The sequence below is a fragment of the Phodopus roborovskii genome, unplaced genomic scaffold (assembly GCF_943737965.1).
Source record: "Phodopus roborovskii unplaced genomic scaffold, PHOROB, whole genome shotgun sequence".
In the NCBI taxonomy this organism is placed as follows: Eukaryota; Metazoa; Chordata; class Mammalia; order Rodentia; family Cricetidae; genus Phodopus; species Phodopus roborovskii.
The window spans coordinates 67,210,752-67,233,935 of NW_026126418.1; the positions used below are offsets into that span (position 1 = coordinate 67,210,752).

Here is a 23,184-nt window from a genome sequence, read left to right on the forward strand (position 1 = left end):
AAGAAGAGCCAAGGAACAAAAGAGACTCAGAGCAGGCAAGCTGGGGCTGTGGGGAACAAAGGCAAGTGTCACTCACCTGCACCAACTGAGCAGGGTTGTAAAAGGGCACAGACCCACCTGGAGTGGCCCCTGCAGGACAGTGATCTCCAGGAGCCTGTGAAGCACAGAGATGGACCTCAGCAAGCCAGGATTACTCAGACATTGCTATCCCAGCAGTAGACAAAAGCCACACCTCAGAAAGGACCAATAATGTGCCAAATAGGCCCCAGAGAGAGAGAGCTCTGGCAACACTGGTTTTCATTACTGGATGGTTCATTACAGAACAGTCAAAGTGAAAGCACCATGCAGTAAAATAATCTGAACAACACCATGCAGACAATGAATGCAGAGCACTGAGATTTCATTAGTGCTGGTTAAGCAGTTAGGAGACCTGGACAGTGTGCTTGCTCTACAGCCAATAGGTAGCCAGAAATGCCCCCCTAAGACTTTTTGTTAAAAGCTACTGACACAGCCTGGCTCCAAAACAGAAGGCGAAGAAGCATTCCTTGTCTCCTCTAGACTGCTCATACAATGGCCATCATAGCCACAATCCCATTGGCTGCAAACAGACTTCCTCAAGCCTCATCAGCAAGAAGAAATCTTTCTTCCCAAATAGTGTTAACTCAGGAGATGCCGACAGTATGGCTGGGGTCATGCCCATTTCACAAGGAGCAGTCAGGAAGCTCACCTGAGCATTCTGAACCCTGTGAGGTGAGTCCACCAACATTGTATCTAGACAGTATCACAAACCCAGGTTCCTTAAAGGAAAATGGTATCTTTCTTTCTTTCTTTCTTTTTTTTTTTTGGTTTTTCGAAACAGGATTTCTCTGTGTAGCTTTGAAGCCTGTCCTGGAACTCACTCTGCAGACCAGGCTGGCCTCAAACTGACAGAGATCTACCTGCCTCTGCTGCGTGCTGGGATTAAAAGGTGTGTGCCATCACTGCCTGGCTGGAAAATTTTGTCTTTGCCCACAGGATGCTTGGGTAAGACAAGGGGTTAGTGACAAAGTGAAGAGGACAACAGACTCTCTAAGGGGCACAGGGGCTACACAGCCAGCCCCGTGGAAGGAGGGAGCCACCAGCCACAGGTACCTGATGGAAATGCCGGCTTACTTCCTGTGAGAGCGAGCTCAGAGAGCTACAGCGCGAGAGCTACGGAACAGCAAGAACACACACAGATACAGACATGAAGATCAGCATGCGCCACTGCTCTAAGCTGCCAGCTGGGTTCAAAAGCTTTATGATGCCATTAGACTCAATGTCACTCAAATGAAGACAGCCAGGGGTAGCTTCACATGCCCTCCACAGCTTTGTTAAGAAACCATCATTACCCTGGGGGCGGGGGGAAAAACCTGTCTAGCACTCAGCCCACAACAGCTTCACTTCATGATACCTCAAAACTCTGGAACTGCTCAGGCTACTCTGAGGGAGACCTGGCTAGAGGATGATGATGTTGGGTGCTCAGAGCCCCTGAGCAAAAGTGTCAAACAAGTTAATGTTTTTCTGTGAATAAAACACATTAAGTGTTTCAGCTTTGTACTTCTTTGTACTTCCTTTTTCTACTCACTCACACGTATTTCTAAAGAGAGAAGCCACTAGGCAATACACTGACCTGGCTAAGCCTCCATTCCAGGCCATAATATCCCACCACACCCACACATGACTACACATACATGCACATGCACACACTCATGCACATGCACACATATGCCCCCCACTTTCTCACCCATGCACACACACCATACACACACACATACACACACACTACATTCATATAGGAGTGGTGTTCCCTACCTCTCCTCCCTGGGAACCATCTAGCTTGGAGGGTGAGAGTTCAGGTACAGGGGGTGATGCTGCAGAGCTTATCATCTGTTGAGGAAATATAAAATGCGACAATTCTGAAGTTCCAAGGATCTAAGACTGACACCAGGCAAAAGAGAACTGCCTGCTCCTGTAACACAGCCTAGATTGTTCTGACATCCCCGGGAGCCTTTGTGAGGGGCCACACAGAAGGTGTTTTCCCAGGATCCTCCTGTCCTGCCTGGAGTAGTTCTTGATGCAACAGCCATCAAATCCCAGGAGGCAGAGCCCACAAGCCTGTGTGTGCCCCACATCATTGCCCTCCAACTTTTATGGAAGCAGTGAGAAACCATGGGGTCCAGATCAGGGTAGGCTTCCCTAATAACATGGGATTCATTTGCTCTCTTTGCACAGAGATACACTTTTTTACTTTTAGTACTAGCTAATTCTTTTGATTTTTGAAACTTTGGTAAAGTATGTTCAATGCAGAAGTCAATACCTACTCCATTTCAAAACAAGAAGCATTAATGCACTGCACTGTTTTACAGCAATCACCCCCAGCTACCTTTAGTTTTCCATCTTTCCAAACTGAACCTTGACTGCTTTCCTCAGGCCTTGCACCCACCTTCTACTCTCTCTACCAAACAAATGCAGACAGTGTGACCAGACACTGATTTGCAGAGAAAGGAATCCTGAAGGACACAAGGAACCCCTCACCTTTTTTCCACTGCACTGTGCATACCTTGGGTTCGAGAGTGGGCTCTGCCTTAGACTGAGCCCCATCTGCAGGATTCGACTCCTCTGCATCTGTGAATGAGGAGGCATGAGGTCATCACCCCATCCCAATCTCTGGGACATTCTGTACAATAATCCACATGCAAGGATTCAACCTGGACCCTCAGAGAAGAAAGGCCAATTGCCAAAGAAGTGCACGCAAGCCTCTGGTCCCTTGTACCTTGGCCCAGTCATTCTTGTAAGGAAGACTGGGGTCAGAGGCTCATAGACAAAAAGACTATGGATAGGAAGAAGCAGGGTAGCAACAGACTTGCTAGCACATGGGCTACCTACCTGGGTTTGGTATGAACAAGTTAGAAGGGATTGGGAGCGGGGCAAGTGGAGCAAAGAAATCCGAAGGAGCGAGAGCTGGCTCACTCCGCTGTGTCCCACTTGGGTTTAGAACATCCACATAGCGAGCTCTGGACCCACCTACCAATGAGATGGGGAGTCAAATTCAGTTGAACAGCAAGCAACCTACAATATCCAAAATACTGGGTTCCCACTGAGTCAGAAAAGCAATGAGGGTTCACCAGAGGACAGGCCTCAGCAGAATTGCCATTTGGGCTTGGCTTCCTTTCCACCCAGGCACATACACTACATATTTTACTAATGGAAGACTTTAATCTGTAGGCCATCTTCAGATTCCAAGGCATAGCATCATCATGTACTGGAAAACTGAACCCCTCTCTCAAGGGTAGAAATGCACTCTTTCCAGGATGGGCAGTGTGAGTACTGTCACAGCTGACTGTGCTCTGCATTCCATAGGACACCCTTCTATTGGACACCTATGATTTCTGCTGTAGCTATTACCTGCTTTTCTAGAAAACATGTTCACGGAGGCCGTAGGTGGTCCTGCAGGCCCAGTAGGAGCCACCTGGGGAACCCTGGGGAACGATGTTGGAGGTGGGGGTGGAGCCTTCTTCTGCAGAGGGAGAGACAGCTCAGCAATGACTTTAACATGATGGAGACCAGTGAGGACTCTCCAAAGGGAGGCACAATGCTCAGGTGACAAGGAGTAAAGCAGCCACCCTTCCCCTCACACTGGGACCTCAAGGCACTGCTTACCTCCTCCTCTGGTTCATTCAAATTCACCCACTGGTTTTTCTTTTCATCCCAAACAATCTGCCAAAATTTAAAAAATAAAATCAGCCCAGCAGTGGTGACACACACCTTTAATCCCAGCACTCAGGTGACATAAATAGGTGGACCTCTGAATTTGAGGCCAGCCTGGCCTATAGAGCGAGTACCAGGACAGGCTCCAAAGCTATACAGAGAAACCATTTCAAAAAGAAAATCAGTAGAATTAAACTACAAAGAATTAGAGTCTGATTTAGGTACTTTACAGCTTCAGAAAATGTCAGCTCTTTCAGGTCTGTCATGAATCCTAAGACATTACACTATCAACCAGTGACAGGCCATCATTACCTACCACCCACCCCACCAAACACCCAGTGACTGGCTATCATTACCAAGGATCCATCTCCACCAAGCAACTGCCACACCTGGACAATACTCACTGATTTGTTTTTGTCATCTGGTAGATAAGCTTCTGTCCTTTTCTTCCCAGGCAGCCACCGTGAGAACCAGGACTCACTCTAAATAAAACATTGAAAGAGCGTGAGGACACTTCCCAGGGATAGGAGCCTGACACAATAAGGAAAGCATTATCTGATGCCATTTACAACAGTGTCCTTCAAAGCCACATCCACAGAGATGAAATGCTGATAGATAACAAGAGCTGAAGAGTCAGTGATCATGGGGACAGAGGGTCAGTTTGGACAATGAGGATGAGTCCATCTGGGATGCTCTGACCAGAAAGTCAAAGAGGCTCTGCTGTGCAATGATCTGTACACTTTCATAGTGCTGGGGATGAGACTCAGGACCCCTCAAATGCCAGGTATGCACTCTACCTCTGGGCAACATCCCATAACCCTAAGCAATCTTTTTATGAGACAATATCTCACTATGTAGATCTGGCTGTCCTGGAACTCACAGAGATCCACCTGCCTCTGCCTCCTGGGTGCTGGGATTAAAGGAATGTGCCTCACCTGGCTGTTAAGTGTTATCTGTAATAAACACAAACCCAGGATGACAATATGCCACCTACACCCATTCTACAGAAGCATTCCATATTCAAGCTCTTGACAAAATGAAGGCGCAATAGGCTCTTCCTACTCCAGGAGTAGAAGTTGTTGAGCAGTCAGGATGGCCTCCAAACAAAGCCCCTCTTCCTGTACAGAGAGGATCTTATATCTTTACTGTTCTGGACTATTTTATTTAAAAGGAGAAAAGAGAAGCATTTTATTTCTCCTGGAATCCACCTGTCCTAGGAGGTAGGCAATTACCTCTTTATGTAAACTGAATGGTTGAAATGGCTCAGTGATAGTTGTTTACCCAGTATGTATGGACCTTGGGTTCATCCCCAATACAACAAAAAAGCTAAATATAAATGGAGCAGGAGCCTAGCTTATAATTTATATACTTTTTTTTTTTTCTACCTGGAACTATGTAGACCAGGCTGATCTCAAACTCTTCAAGACCTGCCTGCCTCTGCCTCCTGAGCGTTGGAATTAAAGGCATGTGCCACCACTGGCACCTGCTGGCTCCTGAAAGATATTTTTATGAGCTGCTAGAATTGCAGATGGAGCTTTCCTGGATGTTCCGGGTCTTGCTTGCAGAAAACAAGGTAGAAGTGGACCAGGAATTATAGTGTAGATGGAAGCCTGGAGGTCATTACTAGCTAACCCCTGATTAGCACTTAGGTAAGAAACAGTGACTGAGAGAGACTATGGTTCCTATGACATTTATTCAGTCAGCCAGTTTCCTTTGGCATATTTTTTGTTTGTTTTTCTCTCTTTTACACAGGATCTTACTATGTAGCCCTAGGAACTCTCTAGCAGAGCAAACTGGCCTCAAATTTAGAGAGGCTGGCTTGTTTCTGCCTCCAGAGTGCTTGGATTAAAGGTATGTACCACTACACAAGGCATGGCCTCCTTTTTAAAATTGCATGTCCTCTATAAGAGTAGTATATGCTATTAACTGCTGAGCCATCTCTCTAACCCTTAAAGTTACCTTAGGGTCCTTTTGTTTTGTTTCTTTCCCCTGTACTAGGGACTGAACCCTGAACCCCAGGCATTGTGCTGCATCCCCAGCCTTCACACATTTTTAAAAATTAAACTTGTGTTTATTTAAAAAAAAAAAATTGCCTTGGGGGGGTGGGGAGGGAGGGGCAATGGCTCTGATAAGCTGAACTCTCTTAAAATGTTAAACTATGGAGGCTAAAGAGACGGCTATGTGATTAAAATCCTTACAGAGGACCTGATTCAGTCCTTAGCCCAAAGTCTGGGCAGCTCACAACTTTAACTCTAGCTCCAGGGCATCTGACACCCTCTTCTTGTCTCCGCTGGCACCTGAACTCATATGCACATACCCACCTCACGTACACGTAATTTAAAAATTACATAAAATCTTTTCTGGAAATGAAGAACTGTATTCTTTTGTTAAGACATCATCAAGAACAAAAAGGTGGTCTACAGATTGGGAGGGACTGTGCACCACACTGTCATTCAACAAAAGACCTGTATCTACTATGCAGGGACTCCCATTAATCACTGAAATAACAGTTCAGAGTGGAGAAAAGTTAGAACAAGTACAAGATAAAGGAGCTCTTGGGACTAAGCTTGTGCAAAGGTGCTCAGCTTTGCCGATGACATCAGGAGTTGCATGTTGCCCTACTCTGGTTGCACTAGGGCTTGTCTGTCATGGACTGGCGATGAGTGAATCTCTAGGGGGCCTGGGTGTGTCCTCACCAACATGGGTGTGTGCACTTGTAAACAGATACAAACACACACACACACTCTCTCTCTCTCAGAGAAAGAGCTATATGCTTTACACACTCAAGTTTATGTATGCTATATCTTGGAAGAAAAATTTACCAATAAATGTCTTTTCTTTGCCTCCAACTTCCAAAGAAAGCTGCTTCAGGACATTGTGCCTACCTCCAGCACCGGCCTCACCTCTCTGCCCACTAGATAAGTGGTGGGACTGTGATATACCTTCTTGGGCTCCTTGGTCTCTTTTTTGACAGCTTGTGCAGGTTTCTTCCCTTCTGAAGCAGGTGTCAGAGACAGAGCAGGTGTCAGACTGGAGCTGCCACGATCCCACACTGGGGAGGTCTCTAAGTCCTGTGCTGTTCTGGAGGAACCCTGTCACAAGGCAAGAGGAAAACTAGCTCTCCTGGAGCTCCTTGTGAGGAACTAAAGGGGGCCAAGGCAGTATATCCCACAAGTATCCCCCTAGTAGGGCAGAGAACTCGTGGGAACAGAGAAGAGGGACATGACAGCATCCTAGCTAGGCATTTGAAGCATCCTCAGTTTGCTATCGAAATGCCAACCATACCTAACAAGCACTTAACAGGGAGCATCATAGTGCTCCAGGAGATGGAATATATGCATGCCCTAGGGTAAGGCTGCTTGGAGCTGGGCCAGGTACCTTTAAAAAAATATCACAATCTAAAATATCCTCCTCATACTGTTAGGGGCTTGTAGCTCAAGCCTGACAAACCTGAGTTTGACTCCAGAACCCATTTGAAGGTAGAAGGAAAGAACCAATGCCACAGTTTCTCCTGAACTCTATGAGTAAACTGTGGCATATGCACACCTACCCATATAAAAACCCCCATATGCATATATAATAATGTTAAAAAATAAAATAAAGGGGCTGAAGAGATGGCTTAGTTATAAAGAGTGCTTCTTGTTCTTGCAAAGGACTAGAGTTCAGTTCTCAGCACTCACATCCAGCAGTTCACCAACACCTGTAACTCCAGCTCCAGGGGATCCAATGTCCTCCTCTGCCCTCTACAGGAACCCATGTATGTACACAAACAAATAAAATAAAGTTAAGTGACGACCTCCCCCGCCCCCCCACAACACACACACACACACACACACACAACTTCTTAGGAACAGACTGTCTGAAATGATAGAGGAAGCACCTCGAAGGAACATCCATCAAGAGCAGAGTATCTGTAAAGAGACTTCTAAGAATGTACCGTCTGTCCCTCTTAGTTGAGAGCACACAGAGTATCTGTACCAAAATTTGTGTCAATTACTGCAATTTAGAGCAGTCTTGATGTTAGGTTCTGTTGTACAAAGGGGAGAATCAGGAAGGTTCTTCGCCTTTGAAAATTAAATCTGGAGATTCTTGAAAGAACTGATTTTATACCACTCAGTTCTCTCTTTTGCCTCTTCCCCATCATTTTCACCAACTTTCATTTCACATTTGAAGAGTTAAAGTACCTTTTAAAATGAATTGTTTGCATGTGTGTGGGGGTATGTGTGTTGCATCACTTGTGTGGAGGTCAGGGGGTAACTTGTAGGAGTTGGTTCTCTCTGTCTCCTGTGTAAGAATGAGCTCAGATCATGAGGTTTGGTGGCAAGCACCCTACCAACTGAGCCATCTCCCTGGCTCCAGAAACACTTTCTCTTTAAGAATCCAATTTAAAAATAATCTCCTTACCTTCATTACCTTCCTGCTTCAGGCTAAGAACAAGGAACCAAGGTCTCTACTCAACAAACACACAGAAAACAGTTACAACAAGATATGGGAAGTACCGGGTCAGCCAAGTTCCCACCAAACTTCTCTTCATTGAGCTCTGGAGGTAAGTGTCTGACAGGTGAGTCCCGTGGCACCATTTCTGTCAAAACAAAAGAGAGTAATTGGGTTCCGGAGCTGTTGCCATGAGTCGAGAGGGAGGCGATACACTGGCAAGGCTCAGACTGAGAACAAATAGGCTCGGGCATCAGTGTTCTTTTCTAATACCAAAAAGGAAGGTTTTCCTAAGTGTCTAGCATCTGCTTTATTCCTAAGAATCAAGCCTGTTGTTTTGTTCAGATAGTCAGACAGGCACAGACAGGCACAAGATCCATTAAATTTGATTTCCAGAGAAACATTTGCCACCTCTACCTGTATAGTCCAAGGGACTTAGTACAGCACCAAGACAGACCCTGCAAATGCCCAGGGCCATTCTATTATACTCTAAATGGGCAGCTGGGCTCCAAATGGTAGCATATAGTCAAGCCACAACAGAAACTAGAATTACTGCATCACTACACTAAAACTCTTAATCCATTCAGTTTAGAATTCTAGCACTTTTGGTACACATAACTTCTGCCAGCTACTTCCTTTCACAGCAAGACCAACTAGCTCTGCTCTCAATACAGCTTCTATCCCTCAGCAGACATACCTGAGTCTGGGCTTCTGGCCTCCTGGAGTGGAGGCCCACTTTCCTGGAGACATGGTGTAGTGGGTGGCAGGGCCGACCCAGGGTGCAGTACTGCAGGATCAGATCTGGAGGACTCAGGGAAGCCAAGTGTGGACCCTGGGGGTCCATAGGTAGTACCCAGCTCTATGGGACCCCGGGATATTGGCACTGGGAACATCGGCACCCTGGCAAGGTGAGCTGGTTGGCCATCAGGGAATGTCTGCGGAGCTGCAGGGCACAGTGGAGAAGAGGAAGTCTAAGGTCACTGAGACTGACTGATCCCAGGCAGGCACTGATTGGCATGTCACAAACACATTTCCTACATGTGGTTCTGCATAGCCACACTTCTTTTATAACAAGGTAGCTGAAAACATCTACCAGTGGTCTAGCAAAAAGCAGAACATTCATGTCCTAGGAGCCTGAGAACAGGATGGGTGCACTAGTGCCCATCAACAGATTGGATATGGGGCACATGCTACAACTTATATCAAATGGCCCCTAGCACAGTGCTGCTCCAGTGGTGTACTCTCCCCATTGCCAGGGGTCAAACAGAACACTTATGCAACACAGGTATCCACACAGTTCAACTCTCAAGCAAGTCCTCTCTGCCAGCTCAACACTGGTCACAAGGGCACACGCCTATGATCCCAATTTCTCAGAAGGCTCAGATGGGAATTTATGAACCACAAGTTCCAGACTGGCCTGTGCAACAAAATGAGATTCCTATCTCCCAATACAAAACAAGAATCCTGATACGGGAATGAAGGAGGAAGAAGGAAAACAGGTACAGAGGGTAGTAATTCCTGGATCATGGCAGGAAACCTGTACAAATGGGGAGTGGCTATCTAGTAGGGATGGAAGGCCACAGGGTGAAGGCCAGCAACAGTCTGCGTCAGGAGTAGCCAGAACACAGGTGGGAGGGGAGCTTTGGAATAGAGGGTATCAGGGATGACCTGCTGGGAAGACCTACCTGTCCTCAGGCAAGTTGGGGACACCTGCAAAGCAGGGGCAGAATGACAAACAGTGGGCAGAAAAAGTGCTTGCCCGACCAGGAAAGAGGTTCAACAAATGAGTGAGGGGTCTAGACCCCACCTCCTAGAGGAACGGGGTAAACCTTCCGAAGAAAGATGGGGAGCAGCAGTGGCACTTGTTCTGATAGAGCTGTGAGGCTCCACAGGAAGAAGCAGGTAAATGGCAGCTGGAGCCAGTCAAGGGCCAGGGCTGGGAGAACATGAGTAACATCAGCAGAAGAGCACCTAAAGTTCCACAACTTCACCTGCTCACCATAGGAGGAAGCCCAAAGATCACCAACTATGGTGAGACACTGCCTCAATTCTGGCAGCAAAACACTCTCTATTCCAAAGCAGACATCAGTGAGCAAGTACATGGGTTTTGTGGGTCCCACCTGTGGGCAGTAGCTGCACACTGTTCATCAAAGGCTCAGTGCTTGGCATCAGTAGAGGGTTGTCAGCCCTCAGCCCTGCCTGCTGGCTGAGTCCTGGTCCATCCAAGTGCTCTACCTCAGAGCCTGGTGTGGTGTGACAGTGCTGGGGGCCAGTTTCATCCAGGTTCCACAGCACAGTGCCCTCCTATGGGAAAAAGACAAACTGTAGCCCATGCTCAACGGTACACGTGGACCCCAGTGTGTTCTCCAGTGCCTCCCTGGTAACAAGGAAACTCCCACAGTATGTATGCTTCTGAAGTCACAGTGCCACCATCAAATGCTTCAGTGTGAAAACAACAGGGGCATAAAACTCTCATCAAATGCCTCCAGGCCAAGTTCTAGGACAAGACTGTGCTTTCAAAAGGCGCACCTGGATCTGCCTCTCCACGTGTCGCAGCTGCACCAACCATGAAGGCTCCACAAAGGACTCCTCCTCTGGCTTCTCCTTCAGTTGAGGATCGAAGAGGCGTAACTGGGAAGCCATCTAGTCCAAAGACAACAGAAGTTCTTGTTACTGCTAGATGCACCAACAAAACTGTCCCCACGTGCAACACACTTGGTTAGAGCTCAAGGAGGTCATGTGTGGGTTGTGCAAAGCTAGGTGATCAGAGTGAGCCCAGGGTGGAGTTTACACTTGTATAGATCAGCAGGCCTGTCCCAGCACTCAGCAGACCAAGGTAGGTACAATTCTTTGATAGGATCTTTGAAGGATTTGAGTGGATCCAGATGAACCAAATTTAGCCTTGTTGAGTTGTGACTATTAAAGCTGGAGGACAGGGCATGAGCCTCCTTTATCTGAATATTTCCATGTTAACAAATTTTTTACTTATCCTATGGATATATTTTTAGGAATGGAGCTGTTAGGGAGGGGTTACCTTGACATGCCATGATCTGGGACCCACTTAGAGTGGCTGTAGGCTTTCTGCACCTGTACTGGAGTCTGATCAAACTAACAAGAAAGGAAATGGCTGGCAGAGGTGCTAGGACTCAGACCTAGACATTAACTGACAAGTATGCACATTTAACTAAGTGAAAGCACTGTAAATGCAGGTTCCCTGGATATATATAGATGGATCCTCTCATCTTGGAGCTTATGGAGCTCCATTTGGAGCTAAATTTCTGCACGGGCACAGGATACTTGAAGAGTTCCTATATTAATTCTATAAAGCCAAAACAGCCACCCAAGAGCAATGAAGTATCTAAAGTAGGTTCTAGGTGTCACTCTGTTGAGTACCACTCACCACAACTCTACCAAGCCCAGCAAGATGAAGCCTGTGCCTTCCCAGAGTTGGCACAATGCCAACAGAAAGATACCCAAAGATCCTACCTGAGTCAACTGGCTAATCAACACAGGAGAATATGAGCCAGGCTGTGTCAGTACACTCTTGGCTATCACTTCACAGTAGTGGAAGGCCTGTGTGGCTAGTCCCATTTCAGCCAGGCGGCACAAGTAGATGAATTTAAACACCTGAAATGAGAAGTGCACCATCACAGACCTGGGACTCCTATCAAGTGCACTGTCACAATCCTGGGGCTGCCCATTACTCCTGCGAGCTTAGATGATGTGCACCATAGCAGCCTCTGTGATAGTGCAGGGTCAACAATGACACCTGCACTCCTCATAACACCTCTGATACAACTAGCAGTTTAAGATTTGATGTCCTAGGGCTGCCAGACATCCAGACAACTGTCTTTGGCATGGGTAAAGTATATTTAATGTTTTGTTTTGTTTGTTTTCTGAGACAGGGTACCACTATGTAGTTCTGGCTGTCCTGGAACTCTGTATACCAGGCTGACCAGGCTGACTAGGCTGGCCTTGAACTACAGAGATCTGTCTGCCTCTGCCTCCTGAGTGCTGGGATTAAAGGCTTCACACACACTCCACCCCACCCCTGGCACCATGCAAACTAAATATTCCCTACTAATACACACACGCATACAAGCACGCACGCACGCACACATGCACATATTAGATAAAATCACACGCACACATGCACATATTGGATAAAATCACACAATCTCATTAAAAAATACCTTATATACTCCAGGCAGTGGTGGTGCATGCCTTTAATCCCAGTATTTAGGAGGCAGAGATGGGCAGAATTCTGTGAGTTGGAGCCAGCCTGATCTATAGAGCGAGTTCCAAAGCTACAGAGAAACCCAGTCTCGAAAAGCCAAACCAAACCAAACCAAACTGTGGTGATATCTTTCTGGCACAAATAAAGCCTGTCTGAAGGTCAGAGAATGGAGCTTGCTACCAGCTAACCATAGAGGTCTGTACAGACAGTCAGGAAGTGACATAGTTGGGCAGTAACAGGATATAAGCAGGTACAAACAAGAAATTGCTCTCTTCTCTACCTAGACAGGGTAAGGTATGCCATGGCTTGCTCTTCTCTTTGATCTCTCAGCATTTCCCTCTATATCTGACCCCAGCCATTCATTATCTAGACCAATTAAAAACTCCTTTTACACACCAAACCAAACAAAACCTTATATATAAAAGGTCTTGAAACCTCATCTGAAATATTAAGAACAAAATATAAACAAAAATTCTCTATTCAATATAGCATTTTGATAAACTGTATATTCAAGATGTCAAAACAAACAAACAAAAAAACAAAATACCTCATCATTACTTTTGTGAGAATTCAAAAACCTAACCAAGCAAGCACTGGTGATCACTGGCCACCACCACTCCTACAGCCCCTGCTCACCTGGAAGTTAGGTAACGAGCAGGTGTGCGCCCCAAGAGACTGAGCATACTCATAAGCCTCCGTCCTTTGAATAGCTTCATTGGTGGCAAACTTGAAAAATGGCAAACTGTGGAAGAAGTGAATTATTCCCTTTGAAAAGTGGATGATTACTGGCATCACCAACCTCCGAGCAGGTCATCCCAAGCATGTCCCATCACATGGCAAAGATGCACAACTGGCCATTTTCAAAATAACTGAAGGATGGGTCTTTTGCTTCTTAGAGAGAAATGGATACTGCTATATTGACTTGATTCCTTACCTGTGATTTGAGCCTATCAAGACAAGTTTCGTGGTTTTCTTTGTGTAAACCCCAAATCCAACCTGGGCCATCAGGTAGCAGAAGTGTGCAGCATCCAGGAGGCCCTTTGATGCTGAAGAGAAAGAGCAACCACATCTCATCAGACCTTGGAAACTCTCTAGCGAAGATGTCATAAAACATTAGACGTGTTAAGATGTACCATGTCTCTTACAAGTCCTGGCACATAGCCAGACTCTGGGGTCTACCACATGATAGCTAAAGGCCTACCTCACACCTAACTCACCTAGAGTATCGCCCATTGTAGCCATAGTCCTAGACTCAACATCCATGTTGTTGTTCAGGTTGGATAAAACCATTGCAAGATGTGGCCTCCAATCTCCCCATTTCTCATCTCCACAACACTACAATGAGAACACCAAACAAATCCTTATCCTTCAGAGACCATCAACTTTAATTTGCTGATGGCCAAACTCAATGAGAAAGCAAGACAAGAAACACAGGTTTCAGACAGACCCCATGGTCAAAGTCTTTAGCATGCACAAACCCAACAGGGCCTCCACTAATGTCCCGGGGACCTGCACACTCACCGTGGACGCAGCAGGCATCCTTCCAGACATAAGCTGGTAGACGGTCTGCAGGGGGTCATTGATTGGGAGACTGTTGGCAAACCTATGTATACAGAGAATGAAGAGATCTATCTCTGGCTCAGTTAGAAGAAACCACAGCCCGTTCTCAGCCCTTTATCAACAATCAGAATGAAGCGCTCACTGAGGTTTTACAGAAAACATTAAACACTGAGCAATAAAGAATTAAAACTCTTCAACAGTATAATCCAAGAAGGGTCAAGGAAGCCTATGACTCCACAACTGAAAGCCCCACAGCAGAGAAAGATACTTGAGTACCAAAGTCAGGTTACACAACTAGATGGGGGTGCAAACTCACCTAGTCATGACACGTGCATGTGTCCGGCTGTCCATCTTACTAGCGAGCAGCAGAGCATGACCCCATAAGCCATTTTTCATGGCAGACTCCAGAGCATCCTGCAATGAATTTCAGGGCGCATGAGAATGATCAGAGTGCTGCTTACTGTTAGACCAGGCAGAACCACATGTTGTCATGCATACACACACAAAAAGGACTAATACAGCAGGTCAAAAGACAAATATGTTCATAGTTTATAGATGACAGTAAGCCTTGTTCTTCTGCCCTTTCCCTCTAGATGCATGCTAATTTTATTCTCCCTTCTGTGTGAGGAACCAGCACACCAGCTAGAAACGTGAGGAAGTGCAATATCAGCATGGTTCCCCATCCAGGTGACATATGGCTGCCACGAATACACTCCCCAAACAGCATCCTCAACTTAGTTTCCCTTCACCCCAAATATTCTGTGGTACAGTTGAGCACTTTTGGCTTCCTGGAGGAGGTTGGTCTTTTCTCTGGGCCAACAGACACTAGAAGAAACATCTGCAGGGCCCTGCCTACCTTCTTCCGGCCGTATAGTAAGAGTTCACGGAACCGCTCAATTTCCTTCTCCAGCACACTGGTGGTCGCCGTCTGACTGTCTGTGAGAAATGAGAGCTGGGCCTCCCCTGACTCCTCCTCTTCCACTTGTTCCACGGCTTCATTAGTAAAATCTATCAAGTTTGCCTCATTGGGTGACTTCCCAGGAAGCCACACAGTTCTGTGGTCTCGTAACAAGAGCTCTGCAATGTCTGTTCCCACCACGGTCTACAGGGTCAGATGGCAAGCAGCATAAGATTTTATTAGATATAGGGTTTCTAGGAAGATGACAAGAAATCCTCATGCTGTCAGAACCTGGCCAAGCCTGCAAAGGTAGCACATGCTAGACCTCAGGATAGAAGCCTGCCTTTTCATGTGGGCAGGGACACACTGGCTGAGGTGTCACCTCATCACAAATCTTACACCTCCCTTTCCTTCTACTTTCCCAGGTTGCTACCATGATGCTCTTCCCAAGGAAGCATGGCATGGCTGGACGCTCTTCCTGAGGAAGCACTGTATGGCAGGCTTGACACCACCCAAAGCTCAGGACAGGAATAGGAAACAGATTCTGAGACTAAAGGAAAACAGGGAGAACATTAGAAGTAAAAGAGAACATACCCCATTCTGTCTGCATAACAGAATAATGAAATTCCAAAGAAGACTTGCAGACTCTTTGTCAATTAAACTCTCATTCTGCAAACATTTTGTCGCTTTGTTCTGTGCAAAGTTAATAACATCTACTTTGTGGGTATCATCTCTGGGGAAAGAATGAACACTCAGTGAATGGTGGTACCAAAACTGTGATCCAAACTCAGCAGCTGCCATTATGCCATTTTGTCAAGAGACATCGCAGCAGGGAACCTTACTTTCCAAGAGGTCCTGGGAAGGAGCGCATTTCTTCCTGCTCAGGTGTGTGCTGCAGCAAGGTCTGCAATGAAAGGGGCAAAGCAGCTCACATGTACAGTCAGAACCACCAGCAGACTGAGTCACAAAGCCAATTCTGGGACCACGCTCATCCCTCCATCCAGAGGGTGAAGGTGCTTGGTACAATTATATGAGCATGCATGAACTACCATAGTTTTCAAATTTTAAACAGAAACACTTATTTGGGTCTTGACAGACATGACGAGAAGCTTCTGAGGCTACAGAGAAAGTATGTCCCCAATTTCATTTAAAAAAAAAAAAAAAAAAAAAAAATTAGTGTCAAAACATGAAAGAAGGCAGAAAAGCACATAAAATCATAAGCACATAAAAATAGTATCTAATAACTACAACACCTGCTTAAAGTGCTGAGTTCTAGAAAAGCCAGCCTCTAAATAGAACAAAAGCCCTATAGGCCTAAGCTTCCCAGGAAGGCACGTTTCCCAAGGCTTTCCAAGGGGTGCAAAGAGCGCCACAGGTCCATGCTTACCTCCAAACTGTGGATCTCCACCAGTGCAGGCTGTCCTTCTGAAGGTAGGTTGGGAATCACTTTAAGGAGCTGACCACCAGGACCAAACCTGGCACAGACATGAGGCACTGTAAATTTCTCAGGAGAGGTCGGTCTTGATGGAACTGAAGTTAAATAAACAGGAAGAAAAACAATAAGCTAGCTGGCCATGTCTAATAGCTTCTGTACCAGATTCCCAGCTCAGGCTTCCTGCCCTAGCTCCCTGCCCAGCTCAGCATCAGGCTGACTGTCACAGAGCACCCAAGAGCAAAATACCTGAGCAACTCACACACAAAAATTGTTTCTCACTGACTGATGCTTCAGTCAGGAGAGTTCTCAGCTACATCTTTCAGGAGGGAGTCAAAATGGGATACTGGCACAAATCGGAACACAAGTCTCTCAAGGGGAACTGGGAGTTCCAAAACTGCTCACTCACATGGCCAGTGTGGGAACATAGAGAAGAGCCACCCAAGGTTTGACTGGACTCAAAGTTATTACACATTAACCATGCACGTGTGGTTAAGCAGACAGCTCTCAAACCAAGGGCCAGCACTGGCCTGTACCAACAAACCATGACATTCGGGACAGTGGGCACAGTGTGCAGAGGAGCTAATTGGACTCCCTTGTTTTATCCCAACCTGGTGGCTTTTGAACTGCTGAGACGCACCTTGTTCCACAACAGGCCAGGAGGTGTCTGCAGGGTAGCTGTACTCTGGAAAACCATGGGCACCGCTGAAATTGCTGGCATAGGTGCCATAGGCATAATCACCATGAAATGAGCCTGGGGCATGAGGGGCCTCAAAGGAACTGCCAGTCACATTATGGCTTCTGTAAATCTGACTCTTGGGAAAGAAATCAAGCAGAAAAAGTGAGTTCCCATGAATGCCAGAAAGATTGTGGGTACACTATTAGAACTAGGAAGAGACAAAGCTGTGGCCAAGACGTAACACCTGCTCTTCCCCCTGCCAAGCCTGCCCAGCACACCTGGTGTGAGTGGGAGCTGAGGCTGCTTCGACGGCTGGGCAGGCTGTGAGTACTGCGCAGGCTCCGAGCTGAATGCTCGCTGTGGATGCTGCGCCTGTCTACTTCTTCTCCATAGGGGTCCCTGTGGAGCTCAGTGTCATCATCGAAGCTCCCCGTGAAGCGAGGGTCGTATCTCCAGTGATCATCACATTTCTCAGGCCTAGAGTAAACAGGGGACCAAGGCAGGGGATTGGAAGGGCTACTCCCTGGGATACCGCATACTACCCAGCAACTTCCTAAGGCTGCAAAATGTTAGTTATAGATAATCTTGCACACCTGACACAAGAAACCGAATCCTAGGTTCAGTCGCAGGTGATCTCAGAGAACACACTGCAGGTGCAACTTGAGGGTGGTTTCTTCCCTGGGTTATGGGCAGGATGGAGAAGGGAGAAAGGAGGCAGCTTTAAGGTCCTCCCAGAGCTACTGGGAAGGAACACATTTCAGCCAGTACTTCTCCCATAGGCCAGAGGGGTATATGGGGAGGGGTGGCCAATACTTTCAGACACTAAGAGATTCCTTCCCAGAAGCCAAGAACTATAGCTGATTACTTCCAAAGACAGAAGGAAGGCAAGCAAGAGCACACCTCAGCTCCCTCCAACTTCCTTCATACATGTAAATATCACCAACCTGTCACTGTAAGCATAGTTTTCCTTCCTGTATGAGTCATGCTCCGAGTCATACCAGTATCTCCGGTCCCAGGTGCGAGGATCCCTGAAGCGAGACCCATAGTAACGATCCCAGCGGCCTGGGTCTATAAGTGAAGAATGAAGAGATGAGTGCAGCAGCAACACACCGAAGACCCACCCAGCTGCCCTGGAGCAGGCAGACGGCTCAGAAATATAAAGGACAGGCATGGCCTAGAGAATGAGCTCCAATCCAGCGAGGCCAGCTGCCTCCCGCTCATAATGTGGCAGTCACTGGCTGTTCTCTCAATATATGTATTTGGATGAAAAAAGGAAAAGCCACTATAAGAGTTCTTTCTATATTAAGTTCTTTATCACGTTTTTGGTTTGTTTTGAGATGTGAGAGATCAAACCTAAGGCTTTAAGAATAGTCAGATATGAAGGTAGGTACCACAGATAATACTTTTTAATAGTTAACACTAACTATAAATTATACTAATTATATTCTAACATGATTCAGGATATATTTTGGTTGTGAGCTTAGCCTTTAACAGCTGAACCATCTCTCCAGCCCGATTCAGGATATATTTTAAGATTTATTTATTTCTATGTGCATTGGTGTTTTGCCTGTATGTTTGTCTGTGAGAGGGTGCCAAATCCCCTGGAACTAGAGTTACAGATGTTGTGAGCTGTCATGTGGGTGCTGGGAGTTGAACCCAGGTCCTCTGGAAGAGCAGCCAGTCAGTGCTGTAACAGTTGAGCCACCTCTCCAGCCTGTGTTTCAGGGTATTGTAAGAAATAATTTTATTAAAAACTAACTCTAAAAAGAAATATCAACGTTATGAACAAAGATTTTAGGGGAGTGTGTACAATACTCCTGTTTAAAACTAACACAAATGTTTAAGGGGCAAAGAGCCTCTGGGAGGCATAAGGAAACACCATGTACACATGTAAAGGGACTGCAGGCCTTGTGGTACAGCAGCATTTAGCAAGGTTGCTAAGGGAACTCACAGCTTTTCCTAGGACATATTTTGTGGAAGAGAAGTATGGAGGTTTGTGAAGTAACTGGAACTGCCACAATGGACATGCTACATCTGTCACCAAGGAGCAAACATCAGTATCACATGGTTTTTGAGCATTTAAGTGTGACTGTGTGACCGGGGTGCCAGCCTTGCACTCCACCGCAGCCTCATTAGTTCATACTTGAGTGGTTACAAGTAGACGAGAAAGTCTCAGAACTAGTCACTATCCTTCATAACAATACAACAGACACCATGCTGTGGGTACAATGTGACTTTTCAATGAAGTTGTCAAAATGGTCATCTCAGATACTATGAATTCTCAATTACTTTGGCCAGTGAAAGGAAAAGTGATCTTGATTCACCTGCTAGACTATGACTTGTACATGGCTGCAGGATCACAGGCAATGACTGGTTGGACAGTCCCCTACTAATGGCTACAATTTCTAAACATACCTCCATAATCATACTGGCTGGAGTAATAATTAGCATAGTAGTCACTCTGACTGCTCCATCCACTCTTAGAATTATAATGTCCTTCAGGATACCCTTGCCTGGAAAAAAAAAAAAAAGAGCTGTTAAACATAGTATCTGTTTCTTAAACTGTAGTGAGAAATTAGCCAACCCAAAGCACATTCAGACATTCAAAAAAGCTCCTCAGCTGTGAAAAACTCACAGATAAAAAGCAGAAACAAAGATGAGGCTACGGAACTCCCCATTATACAGCTACCTGAAATCATCAGTATGACTATTGGACTGTGTTCAGCAAAAGAACAGATTCTTCACATGTTTCAGTGCTAACAAGTTATGTCATACTAAGCAGTAACAAAAACCACTAAGTCCAAAACCAACCTAAAATTCCTACTGCTTTCTTTTTCTTTTCGAGACAAGATATCACTATATAGCTTAGGCTGGCTTTAAACCCTTGACAATCCTCCTGCCTATGCCTCCACAGTAATGGGATTACAGTTGTGAGCAACAAGAAAATAATTTTAACAGCCTTCAGGGAAGATCACTAGCTATGTGTGCTCAGCATGGCCTTAGAGAAGCAGATCTGTGAAGTGGGCCAGGACTAGCAGAGCAATTAGGAGTTAGCCTCTTCTATACCCAACAGACTGAACTATGCCCCAACTCACTATGGAGAAGATGAGATTTACTCAAAAGAGTGCTTCTGGCACTCTGGAATTCTCAAAAGCACTAAACATTGCTTTTTTAATTTTCTTATTCCCTTTGGGAAAACTACTCAGCTGAGCTTGGCTGTTTGGCTAGCATAGCAACTGCTCACCCAGCTGCCCAGCCACAGAAATATCACCAGCTTGGCCTTAAGGTTTCATTCAGGTTGACCACTCCAGACTTTATCTGTATGGCAGTGGCTATAGAAAAACACCTTGATAATATAAAGCAAGATCAAGGGCATGCCACTACCTCAACTGTTCTCATCAACTTAGCTATATTCAATTCATGAAGAACTCAGTCACAAACTTGAGAAATATGTTCCACCTCAAGCATGTCCAACAGTGACCTTATATTTATAACACTGAGTGTCCACACACATAGACAGAGGAGACAAAAAAACAGACTCTCCTGCAGGCTGTGACAAATGAGGGTTGAAGACACTCAGAGGATCCCAAGAGGCAAAGGGGAAGCTGCAGTCATAGTGACAAATCACAAGAGTGGTAACTTGACCTAGCCTGAGGCTGTGTCATTCAGTCACACTTAGAAGTTAATTCTTTTATTTTGTTTTGTTGAGACAGGGTTTCTCTGTGTAGCTTTGGCTGTCCTGGAACTCACTCTATAGACCAGGCTGTCCTCAAACTCAAGAGATCCGCCTGCCTCTGCCTACCAACTGCTGAGATTACAGGTGTATGCCACCACTGCCCAGCACTGTTAAGTTAGTTCTTAAAATGAAACTGCAGGCAGACATGTGAAAGGCAAAATGACACAGTGGGAAGACACACTCTGGCTCTGGCCCCCATGTTCTCTCTCTTCTGCATTCCAGCAAACAGATCCCCATGCCTCTTGTCTTCTCACAGACTTTGAATCAAAAAGCTAAGCTGTATGAGTTCAAATGCTACTTCCCATCTAAGATCCCAAGAATTTTCTCACAATCAAGTGTCTATCTGTCTCTTTGTCTCTGACCCCTCTCATGTGTATGTGTATTAGGGGTCAAACACAGAGCCTCACACGTACCAGGCAGGTACTCCAGAATTCACCTAAGCTTCAGTATTTGTTTCATAAAGACCAAGAATGATGCATGCCTATACACAGTTCAGAATGTACCTTTTGAGCAAGGTATATACTAGGACTAGCTAAATGGGTAAAGGTTCACATGCAAAACAGTCTGACTTCATACAAGTCACCAAATGCCTCCAAGAACATGCTTACATGAAAGCAAGGTGGGAGCTGCTAAGCAAAAGAGTGACACATCCTTTCTAGCATGAGCACCTACTTCTAGGCTTGAGTAAGCAGGACAATTGCAGAAACTGAGGCAGCAGAGGCCACAGTGACAGAGGCCCACACCCTACTATTTTATGCAATGGCCTGGAGTGGACACAAGATCAAAAACAGGCTCTGGACAACTGATAATGCAGATGGAACTTTGATCTGGCTCACAGACTTACTCAGAGGGCACAAGGCCAGGGTTCTTTCCAAATCTCTCTTCTATGACTACAAAAGAGACATGGATAGCCAGTATAGGAGATATGCAAGTTCGGGGGAGCAGAAGGGGGTGGTGGGCAAAAATTCCAGCAAAGTGGGCAGAGCCAGCACACAACACAACTTTCGGTCCCTATATTAGAAAACATTTGATGGATCTATGGATTATGTCATCATTTCAACAAATGTTCTCAAGACTTTGAGAACATCTGCAGCAGTCTAAGAGCTCTAACCATGCACCATCAAATTGCCAGCAGAATGGGTGTGCCTTTTCCAGGAAGATCCACCCATCTACTAGCATCTACTTCTTTATGGCTTTGCATAGGGTTTGGCCTAGTTAGGGTTTGGGGACAAATGCTAAGTAACAGCTCTGCTAGGGCCGCATGTGACAGTGTGCTTAGCTCCTGTTTGCTCATGCTGACTAAATGGGTTTGTAGAAATGTCTACAGATAAAGAATTATTCTAATCACTAAGTTACATCATAGCCAGCAATACAAACAACTGAGTATGACAGTAAAGCAGCCGCATGGGACGCAGCTCCCACCTGGGAGTGAGCTGGTCGGAATAGTGACTTGCTCGGGAGCTGGGCCGCTCAGGCTCCAAATAGCGATGGTTTTCGGCATAAGCAGATGCTGAGCTGTCACAGGGCCTGTATCGAGGCTCATACGGGCCATAGATATCCTGTGGAAAAGAAGTTTTGGGGATTGTTAGACTCTATGAAGAGCAGACATTGAGTGGCCAGGACTAGCTCTAGGTGTTCCAGATGTCTACTGTCCAAGAGTAGTATGGTGGGTAGGATTCTCTCATGAGAACAAAGCCTACAGTGCAATCCACGTCAACAAGCAGTCAGCAGACTCTCCCTAAAGCATTCTTCCTCCTACAGTCTTAAACATGAGCCAATATGAACTGAACAGCATAAATGTGCATCAGCCACCACCTCACTAAAGCAACAGGACTAGGGGTCCACGTGAACGAACCCTAAAATCACCAGATTTTAAAGCCTCACAAAGAGATCTCATTACTTGTTTTAGAATTTAGCTGGAGGGTTTTTTTGTTTTATTTATTTATTTTTGCTGCTCATACTTAAGCCTAACTGGCCTGAAATTCACTATATAGCTCACACTAGCCACAAACTTGTGGAATCCACATTTATCAGCCTTCCCAGTCTTAGAATTCAGGCAAGAACCATCATACCTGGCCCAAAAGAATCGTGTCTTATTCTGATAAAGATTTTAGCCCTGTTATAACAAAAACCATGGCCTCTGTCCTATCTCTGAAAAAAGGCACCATAAGACAGGTGAAGGTCTGAAGAGAGATGAGGTGATATTGGCATGAATCAGAGTTCATCCTCCATGTGTAAAAACCTTAGCTCTGCCAATGGCTGACAGGTAATATGAAATCATGGTAAATGGTTTTTCTGACTACTAAGGACCACAGCAATAAGGAGGCATGCATACACCTTCACAGAAGAGCTGTGAGGCTTGGGGTTCCCAAGGAACCTGCAACCTAAGACCTGTTCTTCCATCTACTTTGCAGCACGAGATCAGGCCACAAGGCTGAATTCCCTCATACAGAAATAATAACTATGGCTCCTCCTCCTA

At 45.8% G+C, this 23,184-nt stretch overlaps 1 protein-coding gene across 4 annotated transcripts in view; it reads right to left on the reverse strand.

The window, feature by feature from the left end:
• The window catches only part of Sec16a (SEC16 homolog A, endoplasmic reticulum export factor), a 35,739-nt gene that overhangs the window by 3,433 nt on the left and 9,122 nt on the right, over positions 1-23,184 (reverse strand). For 2 of the 4 annotated variants that reach the window (XM_051184900.1, XM_051184904.1), the window contains 28 exons: positions 22,128-22,264; positions 19,385-19,482; positions 17,914-18,037; positions 17,248-17,446; positions 16,931-17,105; positions 16,246-16,388; positions 15,701-15,762; positions 15,453-15,591; positions 14,817-15,062; positions 14,277-14,374; positions 13,922-14,003; positions 13,618-13,735; positions 13,335-13,446; positions 13,037-13,142; positions 11,650-11,790; positions 10,693-10,806; positions 10,284-10,467; positions 8,861-9,106; positions 8,229-8,311; positions 6,672-6,821; positions 4,134-4,211; positions 3,682-3,738; positions 3,427-3,538; positions 2,908-3,045; positions 2,582-2,646; positions 1,834-1,908; positions 1,132-1,191; positions 77-154 (listed from right to left, as the gene is read on the reverse strand). In XM_051184900.1, coding sequence (XP_051040857.1) covers positions 77-154; positions 1,132-1,191; positions 1,834-1,908; positions 2,582-2,646; positions 2,908-3,045; positions 3,427-3,538; positions 3,682-3,738; positions 4,134-4,211; positions 6,672-6,821; positions 8,229-8,311; positions 8,861-9,106; positions 10,284-10,467; positions 10,693-10,806; positions 11,650-11,790; positions 13,037-13,142; positions 13,335-13,446; positions 13,618-13,735; positions 13,922-14,003; positions 14,277-14,374; positions 14,817-15,062; positions 15,453-15,591; positions 15,701-15,762; positions 16,246-16,388; positions 16,931-17,105; positions 17,248-17,446; positions 17,914-18,037; positions 19,385-19,482; positions 22,128-22,264 — 3,420 coding nt within the window. The remainder of the gene's footprint in view (positions 1-76; positions 155-1,131; positions 1,192-1,833; positions 1,909-2,581; positions 2,647-2,907; positions 3,046-3,426; positions 3,539-3,681; positions 3,739-4,133; positions 4,212-6,671; positions 6,822-8,228; positions 8,312-8,860; positions 9,107-10,283; positions 10,468-10,692; positions 10,807-11,649; positions 11,791-13,036; positions 13,143-13,334; positions 13,447-13,617; positions 13,736-13,921; positions 14,004-14,276; positions 14,375-14,816; positions 15,063-15,452; positions 15,592-15,700; positions 15,763-16,245; positions 16,389-16,930; positions 17,106-17,247; positions 17,447-17,913; positions 18,038-19,384; positions 19,483-22,127; positions 22,265-23,184) is intronic. The other 2 variants (XM_051184901.1, XM_051184902.1) reach the window with 2 other exon arrangements.